This window comes from Vanacampus margaritifer, chromosome 6, assembly GCF_051991255.1.
Source record: "Vanacampus margaritifer isolate UIUO_Vmar chromosome 6, RoL_Vmar_1.0, whole genome shotgun sequence".
Classification (NCBI taxonomy): domain Eukaryota; kingdom Metazoa; phylum Chordata; class Actinopteri; order Syngnathiformes; family Syngnathidae; genus Vanacampus; species Vanacampus margaritifer.
Genome location: NC_135437.1, coordinates 16,084,661 through 16,103,863, shown reverse-complemented (window position 1 = coordinate 16,103,863; position 19,203 = coordinate 16,084,661). Strand labels below are relative to the sequence as shown.

At 39.6% G+C, this 19,203-nt stretch overlaps 1 protein-coding gene across 3 annotated transcripts; it reads right to left on the bottom strand.

Annotated features, from left to right (window-relative positions):
- Positions 1–1,355: 1,355 nt before the first annotated feature.
- api5 (apoptosis inhibitor 5) lies at positions 1,356–18,574 on the bottom strand. 3 transcript variants are annotated; one of them, XM_077569051.1, is made up of 15 exons: positions 18,238–18,574; positions 16,508–16,669; positions 16,310–16,403; positions 15,034–15,099; positions 14,768–14,919; positions 14,392–14,598; positions 14,168–14,272; positions 13,448–13,537; positions 12,848–13,029; positions 12,655–12,748; positions 12,522–12,578; positions 11,885–11,970; positions 11,656–11,798; positions 7,873–7,946; positions 1,356–1,391 (listed from the first exon to the last, which is right to left on the bottom strand). In XM_077569051.1, the coding sequence occupies exons 1-15, from the start codon at positions 18,307–18,309 to the stop codon at positions 1,371–1,373; spliced, it is 1,605 nt and encodes a 534-aa protein (XP_077425177.1). In that variant the 5' UTR covers positions 18,310–18,574; the 3' UTR covers positions 1,356–1,370. The 3 variants fall into 3 exon arrangements, with proteins under 3 accessions (XP_077425177.1, XP_077425176.1, XP_077425178.1); XM_077569050.1 differs by lacking the exon at positions 1,356–1,391 and having other exon boundaries at positions 7,804–7,946; XM_077569052.1 differs by lacking the exons at positions 1,356–1,391; positions 7,873–7,946 and adding an exon at positions 9,965–10,597 and having other exon boundaries at positions 18,238–18,573.
- Between the last annotated feature and the right edge of the window lie 629 nt (positions 18,575–19,203).

The window sequence follows — 19,203 nt, the reverse complement described above, 5'->3', positions numbered from 1 at the left end:
GACGTCATTGCGTCATTAGGTATCCCTTAGAAACACTGACTTTCAAAAATAGTATCAAATTAATTCAGCTCACAAGCAGAGCGAGAGAGAGAATGAGAGAACGACAGAGAGAGAGACTGAGGGTGGGAGCGTTTAAGGTCGGGGTGTTTTGGGGTGATGTCTTATCACCCAAATAGCCCACCATCACATCCTACACATACACATGTGCGCGCAAACCAATTTGATTCTAAATTGGGATGCAAACAGATGGCGCTGCAATTTTCTTTGGGGTCAAAAATGTCAGAATGGAAGCGCCTCCACGATGTGCGTGTCTGTTTTTGGAGCTGATCTAAAAATATCGCCCAGTCGGCCACATTCAACAACATCTGAAGGACCCTGGCCTCGAGGAACAACAACATCATTAGACTCAGGAACATTATTGAAGAAAAAAAATCTTAAAAAAAAAAAAATCCAGCCATAAAGATAAAAAATATATATAAAACATGACAGAATATGTGCTAACCATTGCAAGGGTGTGTCCATTGTCGAAAAATAAGAAGGGTACCAAAATAACTTGTCCTCCGTTGACCGAGTCAACTTCCTGATCTTTGTCAACGTCATTGGCTGTCACCAAGCTATGATGTCATGCTATGATGTCACACTGTTTACGTCGTGGATAGCGACAGGCAATCGTAACATTAACAATCAGGATTTGTTGTCCTGAAAGTAGGTGTTACAATAATGGATTGACATAGCAGGAGCTGTCTGTGGTCCTGAACTGAGTCTTTCCCATTATGTGTTAGCATTAGCATTAAGCTGGCGAACTTAAAGGCTAAGCTATAAGGTCTTTTTAAATACAGTACAATACATGGGTAATTCTCTGTAAGATTTAACTCAAGAGTGGTAATAAGCACAAACAAAAGGTTCATATCTTGAAAAAAATTAAGTCGTGTCACTCGTATCTCAAAGCACAAAATACTTAAATTGACAAAATATTAGGTACAGCTTTCGAAGACATCCAATGAAAGAGATGTATCAGAAAAACAATCTGCAGCTAAAAGAATAACAAAGCTGTTTATTTTGTATTTTTCCACATTTCCACGTGTGAAGGAAAGAGTGACAAAGAGAGACCCAAAAAAAAAATTATAAACACTCACAAACAGCGTCAGGACAGAATTAGCTGTTATGATTCACCCACTTGAATTGAGGTGGACAGTAGCTCCAGTGACGTGGGAGGTTCCATTTCTCGCCTTTTGGTACTTCGAGCTTTAAAGGTGACACAAACACACGAGAACACGTTTGGTGGGTGCTTGTTTTGGAGAAGAAGTGGAGGAAGATGCGTCACGCTAACCTGCTTAAATGGGTGTCCATTCTATTTGGACACGATCATCTCAAGAAGTGTCCAGGCAGTTCTGAGGGGAAAAATGGACTTCACAGGCTGAAGCGGCAGGTGGCGCTATAACATGCTAACTGTATTTTTCAAAAGCCTGAAGAAAAGGTAGAGATCTCCGCAAAGGCCAAATAGCCAACAAACACTGCTTCCATTTGAGTTTAGAATCACAACCACGGCCCGGATACAAGTGTAATGTAACAATGTAAAAGTCAAACTACGTTCATCATCTCCGCATTTTACAGCAAAAACTTTCACCTTGAACTTTGTGGTTCATGAGTGGACTCGACCACTTGCGTTTTGGAATGGGTAAAGTTTACATTTGGACTAAAAAATGGTGGGAAAGAATAAAGAAATCATGAAAACGCTGAGATGGGGGAAAAAAATTTCTACGGTCATTCAAAAACGGAATAGAAATTAATAGTGAAAAATTCCTGTTAGCTTTGTTAGCTAGCAGGCTACCGCTGGTTCATGGAGAATGACATAATAGATGACTGATGAATACTGTATCATTTACATTCGGGACGGGGGAACATTTCCACTGTAGCTGCAAAAAGGGACAATAAATTCACAAAAACTTTCTTTTAAGTGCTACATTTCTGTTAGGCTTGTTAGCTAACAGGCTGCTACCTTGGTTGGTTAAGGGTAAACAAAGAATAGATGAAGTGGCCTGCACCATTTACATTTTGGGATAGTAGAACGGTTAACTTTCCTTTGAATCGTAAATGGGGAAAAAAGGTTTGGAAAAAAACTTTTGGCCTACATTTCTTAGCTTTCATTGGCTACTTTGTGATTCATGGAGAGCACAAGAAGTAGGAATAGAGGAAGGGGACCTTTTAAGATCGTTATTTGTTTTATTAGCCTTTTTAGCTGTCAGGCTACCTCATTCTTCTAAAGAAAGTGTGGAGGAAAAAACATCTTAATTTCAATGTCAATTTGTTGACAAGCAGAGAACTTCCTGGATTATTAAGTATGACAGGGACTCCACAACTTGCAACCTTGCGCCATTTTTTAAATCGTTTTACATCAAAGGTTCCATGGAAATCTGCTCTTTTGGTGCGTAAACCCCAAAAAGAACCACCAATCAATCATGTGAGCCCTAAAAATGAGGACAAGATGGAGGAGAGCCCCCGCCGGGGGGGGGGGGGGTATGTACGACAGAAGCACGTCACTGGAGAAAGTCACGCTGCACTCAGGCGTGGCTGCCAAGGCTGACGACACACGGCAAGATGCTGGGCGTGACTAAGGCACTTGGAAACATGCACACACAAATACACACACGCCCTTTTAATTTGTTCTGATGTCCCTTCCCATCTGCTGGTGGCTTCCCACTCATGCTGGTGGGCCGCATCTTTCCGGTAAAGAGCGGCTGTTGTCTTCCCGTTTCGAGTATTTGGTCCCAGGCGAGGCATTCAAGGGACCTTACTCCAATTTTGAGCGCCACTTTAAAAAAGGAGTCCTTTATGAGAATGGGTCTCTTTTTTCAGTGCCAAAAATAAAACAATAGCTCGACTGTTTGTCAAATGTGAGTCCATGTTTGTAGCTGTGCTGCTTCTTTAGCTCAGTGAGTTAAACATGATTATTGTTGAATATTCAATTTTCTGAACTCGTTGGAGAGAAGAAATTACCAGAAAAGAAAATCGTTAGGCGGCAACTTGGACTTGCCCAACAGTGATCCCAGACTAATTTGATTAAATTGGGTTGATAAAAATCACAATTTATTTTTCATTCTTACATTGATTGATGCTTTTCAATTCATTTACACATTTTTTGATATTTTTACAATTATGCACCTTTAATTTTTGTATTCATATAGGTTTCTAAAAAAATCTACTGGGAAACTGATACAGGTGATCGGTTATCGTCTGGTTCGGCGGAATTCACGGGTTATTTTTTTTTATACGGTCATTCGCGGAAAACCAAGGTTATTTGTTTTGTTTTTTCTTGATTTGCCCCTTATTCATGTTTGTTAATTTTACACAAATCCCCTCTTATTTTTTATTAAATTTTTTAAACAGACATTTGGAAAAATGCTGTTTTTTTTTTAAAATAGCAATTATAATTTTTCACAGATTTTTGCTATTGTCCGGTCCCCATCCCCCACTATATTTGAAAGAAAGCGTATTATATTTTTAAAAAAAGAGTTTAAATGAGACCTTTTCTTTAAGGAACCCTACTCCATTCCCCACCCCTCTCTCTCTCCTCACTATTTATTTTTCCATCTCTCCTGCCTAAATGATGTCAATGGAAGAGCAGAGCTATAGTGGGGCTATTTTTAGACTTCGCGCACACACAGAATCCTTGGCATCACATGCTTGGTTGGGAGCTCTGCTGCACACAATAAAGCATCTCCAGAGAACGCCTTTGTCACAAATGCAACACCTCCCCCACTCTCCTTCATGCTAATGTGTGTGTTTGCTTTCCATGTGTGATTAATAAGAAGCAGAGTAGAAGGAGAAGAAATGGGAGGACAAGCCCCATTGAGACAGAGAGGAAGGAGGGCTTGCCTTCTTCATTCACTCACTCCTTCATTCATCACTTCCAGACTCACCCATTCACGCCTTTTTGCGAGCAGAGATTGTGAATGAATGCAGAATTAGTGTTCCACTGATGTGTGTGTGCATGTGTGTTAAAGGAAGGAGGCCATGTGAAAAGTGGAGTATGCAGTGTTCCCTGCCTGCCAGGAATTTTGGGATATCTGAACACGCCTTTTTCTTTGCCATACTCTTTTGCCCCTGAGTTCAACCAGATTATTATTGAATAATAAATGGTATAATATTAACTCAAGATCCTACATTGGTGAGAAAAAAAACATGAAAAAAGTGTAGGGCAGGTAGCTTGGAGTTGCCAAATAGTGAGTCAAATGAGATTAAATTATCTAATTTAAAAACAGATTGAAAAAAATAGAATGTGTTTAGCAAAATGAAACTGTATTTAAAAAAAAATTTTAATAGTGTTATTTTATGTTATTGAGAAAATGTCTATTTTTAAAATAATTTATAAACTTTAGACCCTTTTGTGTGTTGTCTACTGTACATTCCTTTTATTTTAAAGAGACTAAAAATATATATTTAATTTCCATAAATGGCTACATTTATTTTAAAATACTGTACGTCATTATTTTACACATTTTACTGGGAAACTATCTAAATATTGGGGAAATCATTAGCTTTATTTAATATCCTTTTATAAAGTGGTTTCACAAACTACAAATGAACCAAATTGTAACTTTAAATTCATCATTTTAAATTCTGTTTAAAAATTAAATTGATTTTAAGTTCAATTTTAAAAGTATTTTTATGCAACATTTAAGATTATATATTATGATTTAAAAAAAAAAGTTATTGCGTTGTTGATCTGTATGCTAAAAAAGGGAAGGAAAAATAAAGATGAAAAGGAAAGGAAAGACAACCTCCTCCTCTTTCTCCTCCTTCGCTCCTGACATTCACATGCTCCATTACATAACACGCTTCGGTTGGGACGGGTGGGGAGCATGTTTAAAGTCTCCTTCAATCAAATAAGTGCACGCTTTGCTGCACAGGCGTCTTCAATGGAGCTCTAACTGAGCCTTTTTTTTTTTTTAGCCCTCATTCTATTTCCGAGAGGCAGCCATGATAAAAATAGACCTTCCCACTCCTCCTTTTCCCACCACCACTTTGTCAAAATCCTTCATCCAGTCTGATTAAATCGTCATCAATGAAACCGTGCAGTTGGCTATCAGGACTAAAAAATGGCCTTTTTCAGGAATGATTGTGTGTGACATCATCTATTTAAAAAAATCTGGTCAAAAATGTCTTCAAATTAGAGTATAACTTTATTATTTCTCAACATAACTCCTCAAACTTGTCTTTTCTCTTCTCAGGTTTGAGTTATAAAAAAATATATATATATCCAGCAATCAACACGTGCAGGTCAGAAATTTCGAGGGGTTTCCAAGTCCACGCTTCAAAACGGTGTCTCTTTGCACTAATTTTTTTTATTTAAATAGAGAAAAGGCAGTGAAGCAGCAGAATAGGTCATGTACTTCAGTCATCAATAAGTTTTGTTTTTCCCCATGGATTTTTTTTCATTGTTATCGCATTTTATGTGTTCAGTCCATGTTTTTCCCCCCTTTTTCGCAAAGACGGCGGTCCTTTGTCAAGTTGCTATATTAAGCAGGACAATTAATAAATCTTCTGTATGCGCTGCATTAACTAGAATTTTTTTTAAAAATTGTATTAAAAGACAATAGATAGATTCAATGCGCACTCTGCTTTAACTTGAAAGATGATGTCATTGTTTTCGGTGGGGTTGCGTTTGAGATTTTCATAGCTAACACCATGTGCGTACGTAGGTTCGTATGTACACACACACAAACACACGCGTGCAGCAGCAAGCGCTCCTCTGCACTCCCGCTGAAGTTGACATGTTAACACTCACTGGCTGCTATATTTAGCGCAGCCTCGCCGCACTGTTACTATTCCCAGCTTTGCGCATGAGGGGGTGGACGGCTTTTCATGCATATCCATACATACATGAATACATACCGGGGTTTATAATGTTTGGGTATACCAATAATAATAACTCTAACAGTAATAACATAAAGAAAGGGAAGAGGACAAAGAGGAGGAATAAGAAGAACAATAAGTGGAGGAAGAACAGACAGAAAGGGTAGAAAAGGGAAGAACAAAGAGAGGAAGAAGAGGAGGAGAAAACAGACAAATAAGAAGCAGAGGAATAAAAAGAGCGGATAGCGAAGGAAGCCAAGAAAAATCCACAATCATCACAAAAACATTGTACAAAAAGCATTGTGGCTTCAATTTCAGTGATTGTGGGTTTTTCATTCTTAAAAGTGCACCAAGAGTTTGCCTGTGCCATGTGTAAAAAGAAAAGAACACTGTACATCCTGTTGCGCTAGCATCAGGTATGGTCTGAGGCTGCCTAAAAAAAATCATGTGCCGGGTGGAAAGAAATCTCAAGACTATCATGGCATTCTGGAGCGAAAAAACAACAATGACTGAGAACAGAACATTGGAAGAAATGTTTGAATGATTAGAGAAGTATATAAAAAGAGGCTTCAAAATTGTGAAAAATTATGAGCGTGAATGCTCTATGACACTGCCCTGCTCAACTTTCAATTAAATATCTCCAAAACAATCTCCCCCAAAAAATGGATGCTACTTCGGTTAGCATCTTTCTTACACCGACACATATGTACATGTTGGAGCCGCAGAAATACAGCCACCTAAAGCCTCCAGTGGTTGGAATACTTTATTGCGACAAGGCACTCTAAAGCGGCCACGCCAGCTCAGAACCCCTGTTCACACGCTCTACAATTTTTTTTATTTATTTATTTATTTTTTAAGTTCGCCCTTCTCATAAGCTTGCGTTTCTTTGTTTGATGTGCGCACACTTATGGCCAACAATTAGGCACTCTAAATTGGCTACATCAGCAGAATATTTGACAGGGAGATTCATTTTTGGGGCGTAGGCAGATCTAGCCAGCTAACTGCATGTCACAATTGCGCCACGTAACAACTGATGTAAACAAATATATGGTGGGCAGGGACCAAGTGACAGTTCTCTTTCGGACATAGTAGTTCAGCACCAAGGAGAGTTCCAGAGAAACTCTTTCAATAGCCCTTTGCTTGACCTTCAAAAAACAATGAAGTTGGAAAGGATGTAATAATTCAAAGTTTAGAACAAAAACAAAAAACAATCTAACTGGAGTATAAATATGGCGCCTGCTCTCTGTGATATCAAAAGAAAAAAAACAAAAGTGCAATGCTGACGCAGTTGATTCTTTTTATAGTCTTTTTACAGGCCTCTAACGGCGGGCTCCAATGCCGGCTTCAAGAGGAGGAATTTCAATGGGCGAATTTGAAAGCAACGCAAACTCGGTTCTGGGATATCAGTCGTTTGGGTGCACACTCGCCTTTTTGCGCTACAGTCTCAAGAATCAAGCGTACAACTCTCTTTTTGAAAAAAAAAATTCATTTTTGTTCGTTTTATTTTATATTTTAAGCTAGACAATCAACAGATTTTACATGCATTCTGCATTAACTAGTAAATTACAATTTTAATTAAACCTCATTTTATTTTAAGACAATATTACAGGTGCTTTTTATTAACTATAAATATGACATCCTTTTTATTTAATGACATTTATTTACGCAAACAATCAATAGGTATGTGCGCTAATAAATGCTGACATATTTTATTTTAAGACAATTGATAGATATAATGCATGATCTGTAAACACTAAAAATAAGTTTTCTATTTATTTAGGTTTAAGACAACCAATACATTTTATGTGGATTCTCCATTATTGAGAAATGTGCCATATAAAAAAAATAATGTAGTTTTGAACAAGACTATCAATAGATTATACATGCTTTACATTAACTATAAAAAAAATGTATATTTTATTCTCACTTTGTGAATTGACTCACATTGGCTTGTGTGGTTCCCGTGGTAACACTAAATGACCCGAGCAGACACTAAAAGGTGAGAAGTGGCGTTACCTTAAATTTCTTGCTCACGTTTCCATCTGAGCGGACAATCCAATGTGTGTTTGGCTGTGAGTTATATGAAGAATCTGATGGGGGAACAACAATCGAACACAATATAAAAAAAATATTAAAAAATTGTCAGCATACTTCTGAGGCCCTAAAATTGAAGGCTCTCTGCATAAATTGGTCACACATTGGGAATAGAAAAGCATGTAAAAAGAAAAGCCACGATCCAAAGCATACCACATCACAAGATGGAGGCAGTATTATGAGTGCATGGCTGCTCGTGTCCAAACACCTTTGAGCCCGTACAAATTGATATGCTCTGAAAACGGGAAGGGAAAACCAAAACTATGGCAAAAGAGACAAACAGCTTGTGATCCAAAGTATACCACATCACATGTCAAACATTGGTAGCAGCAGTTATGGGCAAGGGTGCTATGCTCCCCAAAAGCTTCGATCCCCTGGCCGACCACGCCTCCTCCTCCTGCTGTACCACTGCATTATTCTCAGCTCTGCAGAGTGTGTATGTGTGTGCGTGCTTTGGGAAATACCTGGTCACGATCAATCACCAAAGAGAGAGTTATTTTTTTCCCCCACGGTTGTTTACCACCACCTGCTGGCCAAAGGGGAGAAGTTCGAGAAGGACCTTGAACGCACCACAGGCGATACAGACGTCGGACTGCTAAAACATAAATGCTCTCTGGCCATCTCGTTCAGAAGTTAATCTAATGAGATTCAGTGTAAACATTTATTGTTATGCCCAGTTTTTGGGTGTTAATAAAACAATGTGCTCATCGTGGTTATAGTTTGCGTTGCATCAATTTGAGAGCTTTTTGGCAACATGATCGCGACACACCTTAATCATTTTGAGGCAGCAATTGCAGAATTTGAGTGTGAAATCTTGCTGCATGCTTTGAATAGGGGAAAACAATACATTATCACCATCTGTTATTTTTTTTCTTTACAAGCTATAATCCTACATCAATCATGATACACGCTTATTTTCAAAAGGCACCTTTGCAGAAATCAGTAAAAGATGTGACATTTTGCTGTATGCTTTGAATGGGACAGAACAGTCACATCACCTGTATTTCATAGAAACTAATGTGAATTTTCATTTAGAAAACATTAATACATATCTGCAGTGTTTTCTCTGCATGCAAGACAAAGAAAGAATGACGCTTGAAACGTTCAACAGAGCTAAAAATAGAACTGGTTGTTGCTCTGGCAGGAGGGAAAACCCTGGTCTGGATCGCCCCCTACAGGGGAGAGCCTATCACAACATTCATTTATTTATATTATATATATATATATATATATATATATATATATCTATATATATATATATATATATATATATAGCTCCTTTATCTTATACTCCATCCCAAGACAGAAAAAAATCATGCCAACTGTGGACATTTTATAAAACTGAGGTAGCGGTTTTTCAGAATTGCAATGGTTATGTCGACTAGGAATATGTACAGTTGGGGTCCAACTCCCCTTTCATGTGTATATTATGTGTGTATATATCAAGTCAGGAGCATGATCATCCGTCTATTTCTGGGCACTCAGCCACTCAAAAGTAGAGTGTCCCCATTTTGCATGATTTATTTATTTTTTTCCAAAAAGAAGAGTTACTTTTCAATCACTCAGTAGATATAATGTATTGTTGATGTATATACATCAGTTGCATTTCTGGTTCTACAGGGTGGGCCATAAGTTTGCATACATAGGAAAATGTATCGTCCATATTTTATGTTTCTGAGACTCTAGGTCAGACGGTAGGCAACCCTGATCCTAGAGAGCTAGTCCTGTATGTTTTACGTGTCTCCGTCCTTCAACACAGGTGAGGATCGTTATCAGGTTTCGCCAGCGCTTGCTGATGAGCTGATCATTTGAATCACATGTGTTGGAAGAGGGACATATCCCAAAAAAAAAAAAAAAGCTGGACCACGGCTCTGCCTACCCCTGCTCTAGGTATACAAACCCTTGTGTATGTGTTATCACATTTTTGTTATTACTCCGGTAGTGTAACAATTCAAAGAAAAAGCTATTGTCGGCTCATTGCGTATGTGTGTACATTAAGACATGACAACCACCGTTCATACTTCCGTACAAGTTTATGATAAAAATCCGACAACATCAGCAATTCGTACAAAGTTGTAATAGTCAGCCAATTCAAACTGAAGCTCTAATAACATTTTTCTTAAATGAAAACAAGATTAAATAAAAAGGTAAAAACAAATGCATTCCAACATCACGTGGGAAACCAAAATGAGGACTGTTGTTTTTTTCTTTTTTTTCTCTTTTCTGTTTTGAAAAACACCCAGCGGGACCAAAACTATTTGTGTGTCACGACTTGGTAGTCTTTTTGTTCCACAAGGATAAACGTCATTGGTAAAAACAACAAGGGAGAGGATCTAGAGCTACGGGCCTTGGCTTCTTGATGGGTTCTAGTTGGTCTGGATAGAAAAGTCCATTGGGACGAAGAGTTGGGGGGGACTTATGGAGACCCCCCCTTTTTTTTTTTATAACGGAAGCGGGACAGTAGTGGTGGTACATACATAGTCCATTTAGGTTGATGGTAAGGATCCCAATGTGATGCAGTTCAGTGAGTGACAAGCGACCCCACCCCACCCCCCTCATGACCCGCCTCAATAGATCCGCCCTCGGCTTCTGTTGCCTCTGGTGCCGAAGCCCCGTCCCCGTCCGCCCCTGAAGCCGCCGCGCTGCTCTGTAGGCAACATTAGTGGTGGAAACCACGTTAGCAATGGCCCACACAATTCACACAAAATAAATTAAATCGAAAAGTTTTTGAATCATTACACAAACAGCAGCCTCACTTAAGGCACCCTTTTTTTTTTAAAACTACTTTCTCTCCATATATCAAGCAAGCACATATTTCAAACTCATCAGATGTCAGAGAAAGTATTTTTTTTTCAATAACTTTTGAGGATCCAAAAACTCATGGTTTTATCTTTAAACATTTTTATTATGAATTGAAGAAAAAGGGCCCCGGGGATGATTTTTCTATTAACTTAGTAATTATTTGTAGTAATTGATCAACAAAGGACTGGGATAAAAAAAATTATAATTGAAAAATAGGGCCCATGGTTATTTGTTTTAGATTTTCTTTTAAATGCCGATGTTAAATGATTTTTTCTAATGACTTTTTAAACTTTGTTTTTTAATTCTAACTGATAAAATCAGGGTCTAAGCACACCTTTTACTTTGATTTTATTTTTTAATTTAAATTGACACACGAGAAAAAACAAAGATGCTTATTTTTTTAAACCAATAAAGCTGGGGCCCAAGTCTGTATTTATCCTTTTTCTCCCTATTTAAATAACTAATAAAAATCAAATTTTCTTTCAATTCAAGGTCCCATAAAAAACTAAAGGATTCACAAGCAAATATATTAAATCATTCGCTGAATCACTGCCATTGATGACTATAGACGTCAAAGATCATTTTTTAGTGGACTGGCAGTTAATGAGATAATGATTTATTTTTAACTATAAAGTAACTATACACTCTTCATATAGTGTGACTGGGCTGGTCTTTGGAGCAATCATGTCAAGTTTTTGTGTGCCAAAATTTTGTACAATGCCATGAAAATATTTGTTGTTATTTAAGGACTAATATAGAGCACATTTGGTCATCGGGACCCAAACCTAGTAAAGTATAATCATGTCATAAGATAACATGTCCATAAAATAATCCAGAACATTTCAGTACATTACTACAAAAACGTCAACGTGCGGCATGATAGGAGTGTGCTTGAATTCCCACCGTAATTGAAGTTTCCTAGGGAGGCGCTGTATTTGCCGCTGGGTGGGTTGTAGATTTGCCGAGCATCCCGCCGAGGTTGTGGGACTGTCTGCTTCTTTATGGTGGCACCCGGACCTACGTCGTCACCAGACGGACGCTTAAGACTGCAGGGTTCAAAACAACAGGAAAGCTGATAATCAGTCATGCAAGGATATTTTGGCATCAGCTGTGTTGCAAATGTCAAACTTACGCCACCGCTGCCACCTCTGTCTTCTGGACAGGCTTCCAGGACAGAGTGACGGCGCTCTTGAATGACGGAGGATTGTGGAAGAGATCCTGTGACACAGAATTACATGGGGAGGGGGGGTGATTTGAAGTAAAGGGTGAATTATAGAAAAGAAAATAATAAAAAACTTTTAGTATTACACAACCATACTGTAAGTATGACGATAAAATATGGACTACAGTGAACAGCCGCCTTCACGGTTTTCTATTCACGTTTTATCTGTGGAATTAACCTGAGCTTTTTGCTAAAAATAAACCTCACTTATTCTCACTATTCGTGCCCTCTCTTTCACACAATGGTGCCAGAGCACAAAATAATGGAAATGTAGTCATAGGAACAATAAAATGTTTTGGTTCGCAACAGATTCAAATGGCTCAGTAGCATTAAATGTCCATGTCCATATGATAAGAAATAATAAGAGCTATTCAAATGGAAAAAGGGAGGTCTCGATTTGAGGGACGCATTTATTCTGCCAAAGTGGATGGCATGGTGTTCATTTGAGTTGGGACCACTATTTGAGGAAACAATGTAATAGATAATTGATTCATTTCTAGACATGAATAAGACATTTGTGTGAGTTCCTAATCAAACTGAAACCAACCTTTATGAGGACGTTGATGTTGTTTGTAATCTTCAGGGCCACCACCTTGATCTTGTTCTGATGACAATAAAAAGGTCCTGTTCAGCTCTTGCCTGTTTTGACAGATTGAACTAAGAAAGTTTTCTGTGTCTACCTCGTCTGTCTTGAGAGCTTCTCCCGTCTTGCCCTGCAGAGCCACTCGCAGCTGTCTGATGTAAACCTGCAGGCCTCTGGCGAAATACTGTAACCTGTAAGTGCAATCAAAACCATGTAGGTATTAGATGACATTAAAAAAGCTGACATTTTATGAGGTGGTGTGGCTCGTATCAACTGTGGGTGATGTGCACCTGATCTTGAAATCTTTGAGGCGCTCGGCATCCACTTTGTCAATGAGGAAGTCGGGCAGCTTCTTGCCCAGCTGGTGGAAGCTGAAAAGCAGACACTCCACGTAGCTGAACTGCAGGTTGGGCTCCTCGCCGGATGCCTGCTCGCCATTCTCCACCTCTTCCGGCGGCAGAGGCATGTACTCCTAAAAAATAAAAATGCCTGTCACCGATAAGGTTGCAAAGAGGTGGAAAATTTCAGGTACATTTCCAGAAAGTTGCTGCTACCTTTCCATGGAAATTTAAGATAAGGAATTTTAGAAACTTTCTATGGGAATTAATGAGAATTAGGTAGGAATTTGGTATAATTTAATTGAAATGTACAAGCATAGAGCCCGAAGGATATGGATTTTTTGTTCTATTTTAGGTCGAGGCCAATAGTGATTTTTGACAGAAAAAAAAAATACAGATGGACAGACATTACAGTGCACTTCTCCCAAATTAAAATAGCTTGAATTCAAGCGTGCCTGTCACAGTGGTAGGTGCCCAATGCATGGCGTTGCACCGCAGTAACACACACTCAATGAAAAGGTTGGTCAAAGGTGATCTGGGCCGTTTACCCACCAGTAGCTTGGTGAAAAGCATGTTGAGGTTGGTCTCCAGCTTGTCCATGTCGCCACAGAAAGGACTCATCTCTGCCAGCAGCTTGAGGACCTGCGCACAAACAGACGGCGTTAAAAAGACACGACTTCTTGTACCGCTAATGAACAATAGTGTGACTAGGTGAAGACTTAAAAGCCGTTAAGAAAGTCAAACGCGCAACACCTTGTCGACAGTGCAAGTATTGACGTCATGTTTGACGCCAAACCTGAGCTCAGGGGAATCGAGGTGCTGATTGGAAGCAGACATACTGCATGAACTCTTGTCGAGAATAACAGAGTACTTCTTCGCTACGGAAGTAATTTCACGTTTAGACGCCACTTAAACACTACGCATCTTCAACAATTCAGCGAGCAAACCCAATTACCTGTGAAGTTAGAAATACAGTACAGGCCAAAAGTTTGGACACACCTTCTCATGCAATGCATTTTCTTTATTTTTATGACTAATTATATTGTAGATTCTTACTGAAGGCATCAAAACTATGAATGAACACGTGGGGTTATGTACTTAACAAAAAAGGTGAAATAAATGAAAACATGTTTTATATTCTAGTATCTTCAAAATAGTCACTCTTTGCTCTGATGATTTTTTTGCACACTCTTGGCTTGTGCACCAGAATTTTATTGTGCTGGTGGGGGTCTTGAACCCAAAAAAGGACACAACAGGGAAATAGAAACTGACCTCAAGTTGAATGTCTAGCTCGGCCACAGAAGTTGTCAGAGTGCTGAGGTTGGGCAGGACATGTTCACAAAAGTAGGTCACAAAACGTGTGGAATGGACATTTTTCTACAGAGAGAAAGAATGGAATATATATTAGAAAGACATTTCATACAGAGACACTGACACTGAAACTCTTCTCAAATCTGTGAAAAACTAAACAAAAAACACACAGTCCATGTACTCACTGAGAAGAGAGGCAGTGCCTGGCGTGTGCACTGCAGCAGGCGGTCCACCGTGTCGTGGTCGGCCGGGTTAAGCGCCTGCTCCAGGAAGGCTTGCTCCACCACCAGCTCCACCAGCTGCTGGCGCCCACCGACTGTCTGCAACACGCGCAGGCCCGACACCAAGCGCATCAGCAGCACAAACTCCTCGCCCGTCACGTCCTCCAACACCTGAGCGGGCAAGCGGGGCGCATTGTCAACAAGAGCTTAGCTAAGATGTTTGTCTTTAATAATCAGGTCCAATTTGACTTAATATGCCATGAATCTAAAATGAAACCATTAACTGCTGAAAAAAAAAATGGGGGGGAGAGATCTCAATTTAGAAACACACAAGGCCGACCTTTTTAGCTTCGGCAAAGACGTACTCCTCCACCTCCTTTGTCATGACATCCTCTGGCAGAGTCTTGAGCTTGGTGGACAGAAATTTGATAGCCCTCTCACGCACGATGTCCTCCCCTTGAAGGATCTGTGAGAAGAGGCCACCGAGGGTGCCTGAAGGACACACGACATCCTTAATTAATGTTAGCGGGGGGGGAATGCAAACGTTTGCTGAAAAACACACATGCAAGCACACGCATACACACACACACACACACACACACTTACCCTTTGCGTCAATCTTGAAGATGGAAATCAGCGAAACGTTCACTTGGTTGAATTCGGCAGTGTCATCTAAAAGAGAAATGCAGATATTACTCTTTAAAACTGTATTTGTATCTAACACCACCAAAAAAATGAGTGACAGCAAACTTATACAGTAGGACCTTGACTTGTAAGTTTAAATTTATTACATGACCCAGCTCGTAAATCAATTAACTCGTATAGACAATCAATTTTCCTTGTTGAAATGAAATTCTACTAATCCCAAAGAACATCAATATTTTTTTATGCTTTAATGGAGAAAAACAATTTGTTCTATGCACCCCCCACTAGTCTAAACACGGTATTCTGATTAATATCGCGTTTGTGAAATATGAATTAAGCAGCAAAATCCACCCCATTTTATCCATCTCAGGTGGCGGCCATTATGCCTTATACTACCACTTGCTGTCGACTGAAAATCGCACCACAGTGCCTAAGGGCTCAGCTTGCGAACGTTACATGAGCAAACCCAGACGACATCGTCTGCTGTGGCGATGATTACCTGAGCATGTACCATAAAGTTGTGCGCGTCTTAGTGAGTGACATCAGAAGCTGTGGTTGGGAGGTTAGCCGGCATGAGAGTCAGTGCCTGAGTTGTGGCTTGCAGTTATTTCTTGCTAATTCTTCAATTTTTTTTATTTTGTGTGCTTGGCTGTTGAATTCATGGCTGAAAGTTGGGCTGGGTGATATGGCCAAAAAATAAAATCTACAATTTTTTCAGTCATTCAGGACGATTACGATTTTAATCTAATATACTCAACAAACATTTATTTAAAGGTTTTATTTATTCAAAAATAATTTCTGTGCAAAAATGTTCAGACAACAATAATGTATACTGATTTTAAATCATTTTTAAAATAAACTTAATAATCATTGTTTCTGCTTAAGTAACACAATTAAGTACTTGGTAGCTATTGTTACACATGCCTTGTTAACCAGCCATCCAGCATTCTGCCAAATTACAACTCACAAATACATTTGGATGTAACAGAACACAAGAACAACGGCTTTTAATAATCCAGAAAACAAAACTCGATTTAGCAACTGTTCAATGATTTGATTTTTTTAAATGACGATGTATCGAAGTAATTTGATTTATTGGCTAACCCTTGCTGAAAGCGTGGTGGACGACTGTGGCTCTACTTGCACATTTGCGAGGGCCTTGCAGTACCGTAATTAACTGTTCCATTTAAGTGCAAAAGTCTTAATTCAATGTACCACTTTGCTATTTATCCAATACCTGTCTGGAGGAGTTGGGTGAGAATATCCGCCACCTTGAGGATGTTATCACCAGTTGCAAACCGTGGGAGCTCCTTGATAGCCTGCCGCCGAATCTGGACCAAAGTGAGCAGGTGATCAATAGACATATGTAAATGGCGGCGCACGAAGGTGGCCCGAGATTCCGTTTTGACAGACTGCACGTAGTTGTCACGCTTACCGACACGTCGTCGTCTTCGCAGAGATCCAGCTGGGCGTTGATGGCGGCATCCGCCAACTCCGGGAAGCTGCTGAAGAACTTGGGGATGAACTGAGCCGCCAGGCGCTTCTCCTTGGGCCCGCCCTTCACGCCATTCAGGATGACTTGGTAGGCATCTTTGTGCTGCAGAATGCAAGGAACAGGAAACAAATTGGTTCTGTGCATGTGTTTAACATAATTATAGACACTGACTGATTTCCTCATTGAAAAAAAACAACTGATTGGTGTCAGTTATAGTCCTGGAAATATAGGCAAAATTGCTGCATGGTGTGGGAGGCTGCAGGAAAAGCTACTGCTCCTTAAAAAGACAACAAAAACCCATGATAAAATAGATCTGATTAAGTAACGTAAATGTAACATTTTTCAAATGTACCCTGAATACGGACAAATGCGCCGAGTGAAGAACAAAGAAAGGGGATTCTAAAGCAGTATTGGACATGCACCAAAGGAAAGAAAACAGAAGAATAGTTTTAAGTAGAGGAAAGATGCATAATAACGAGCAGCTCAGAGGGAAGGAAGGAAGGCAAAGTATGTAGGAAGTGAAAGCAGAGCTGAGGTGGAAGAAAGACAAAGGATGGTGGAGGAAGGAAAGAAAATGGGGAAAGGGTAGTTCTGAGGGAGGAAGGGTGTAATGAAAGTAGGACGCAAGGAAGGAAAGAAGAAAAAGAAGGCAAACCTGAATCAAGGTTAAGTGACTGATGAAATGACAGAAGGGTGCATGAATAAAAACTGGTATGAGTGTTAAGGGTGCAGGGAATGAAGGAAAGCAGAAAAGCAGGTTCAGGCAAAGGAACCAATAAAGTAAGAAACCATGGAAACGAGAGATGGTGTGTCAAAAGGAAGGGAAGTAAAAAGCAGATATGAGATTAAAGGAAGGAGGAAGTGAAGGCAGAAAGGTATAAGCTAAGGGAGGAAAGGCAAAAATGATAAAGAAGAGAAAAAGAAAAGTACCGTGATGAAGAAAGAGGGTCAAAAGTGGAAGGAAGAGCAAATGGGAGGGAAGGAAAGGCAGTAGCATGCCAGATAAACAAAACCGGCATAATGGAAAGCAAAAGAGGCAATGAAGAAAAGTAGGTTTCAGTGACCAAAGAAAATATGTGTAAGGATGGCAATCTGGCGGATAGAGGGAAAGAGGGAAGAAGACAAAAAGGAAGGAAAGAGAATAAGTAAGGAAAAGATGACGGGAAGGAAAACAAGACGGAGTAAAAGGCACAGGAAGACAAGGTGTTTGAAATAAAATAATAGCAGAAAGTAGGTTTTAGCAAAGGAAATGGTGGACACAAAAATAGAAAGCAAATGAGGGAAGACAGGTCAGGAATCGAAATGGGGGGGAACTAAATGTTAAAAAAAAAACACACATTTTATAGTGATTACCTACCTTCTACTCATCCTGATAGTAATGAGTCGCATTAATACCGCTTAGTAGTAGAAGAGACAAATGCTTTAAATATCCAAATATGCAATTGTGTTTTTATTATGAACAAAACAAAACTTGCCTCGTAGCGCGTTCGACTGTGAATTAACATCAGCCCATCACTAGGCTAACAGCTAGCTGCTAGCTTAGCCCCCCCACTCACAACATAAACTTACGTAAGCTAGTAGCCAGCAACATTGGCCTTAAAATGAAAGTTGAGCGTTTTGGCTCAGCCTCATATGTAAAACGGATGCTGTGTTTTTGCTATTTTCCATACCTGGCTGACGTCGTCCTTGGCATCAGCAAGGACCCCGTAGCTTCGATAGAGAGCCTCGATAGTGACCGCCATCAGCGTGCGTCCGATGTGGCTGGCGCTCAGCTCAAATAAAAAAAAAAATACTGCGCCAAAAAAATCCCCTTTCGGCCGTTTTTTTTCCTCGCTAGTTTACAGGGTCGTGGCACTAATAATATTGACACCACCTCGGCATGAACGTAGCGCCACAATGGGGATAGTGAGGCGAAAATTCGAGAATCGTGTAAATAATGAACAGCCCCCACTATCGTCCGCCGTCCCAACAGCAACGTTGTATGGGCGCGACGAGGGCTAAGCTAAAAGCTAGTAGGCTACGGAAGTGATGACGAAGCGCATGTGCACGTTTAGCCAACCACGAAGTGGGTTAAGACACACGTGACTCAAATGTGAGCGAAAAGTGCCGCGCAGTTGTGACACTCCTTTGACGATTCATTCATACATCATTTTCTTCACAATCACAAAATTAAAAACGAATTTGTACTGTTATATTTTTAATTAGGGCACGCATTTTACATTAGAGAAATCTTACACTCAAAAAAGTATTATTTTTAAATGAAATAATGGTGATCTCTCAATGTCAAATCTCACAATTTACTCACAGATTTGTTTGTTTGTGTGTACCATAATGTATGGTTTTCCTATGCATCTTCTGCTATGGAGAAGAATAATTTATAATTCTACCCGTCACTATTCAGTACTTCGCCGGCCAAGACAAGTGAGCAAAGATCAATTCTTTGTTGTAAATATATATTTTTGTACAACTGAAGGGAAATAGGATTATTATAATCCCTATATGAGGAGCTCAGAATTTATGTATACACATAGGCCTTACAATGCATAACACGGAATATTGTACATAGTTGGTAGCCATTTGTCTCCACCTTGTGTCTTAACAACTTGTCAAGCTCGCCAGTGATTAATAAACACAGG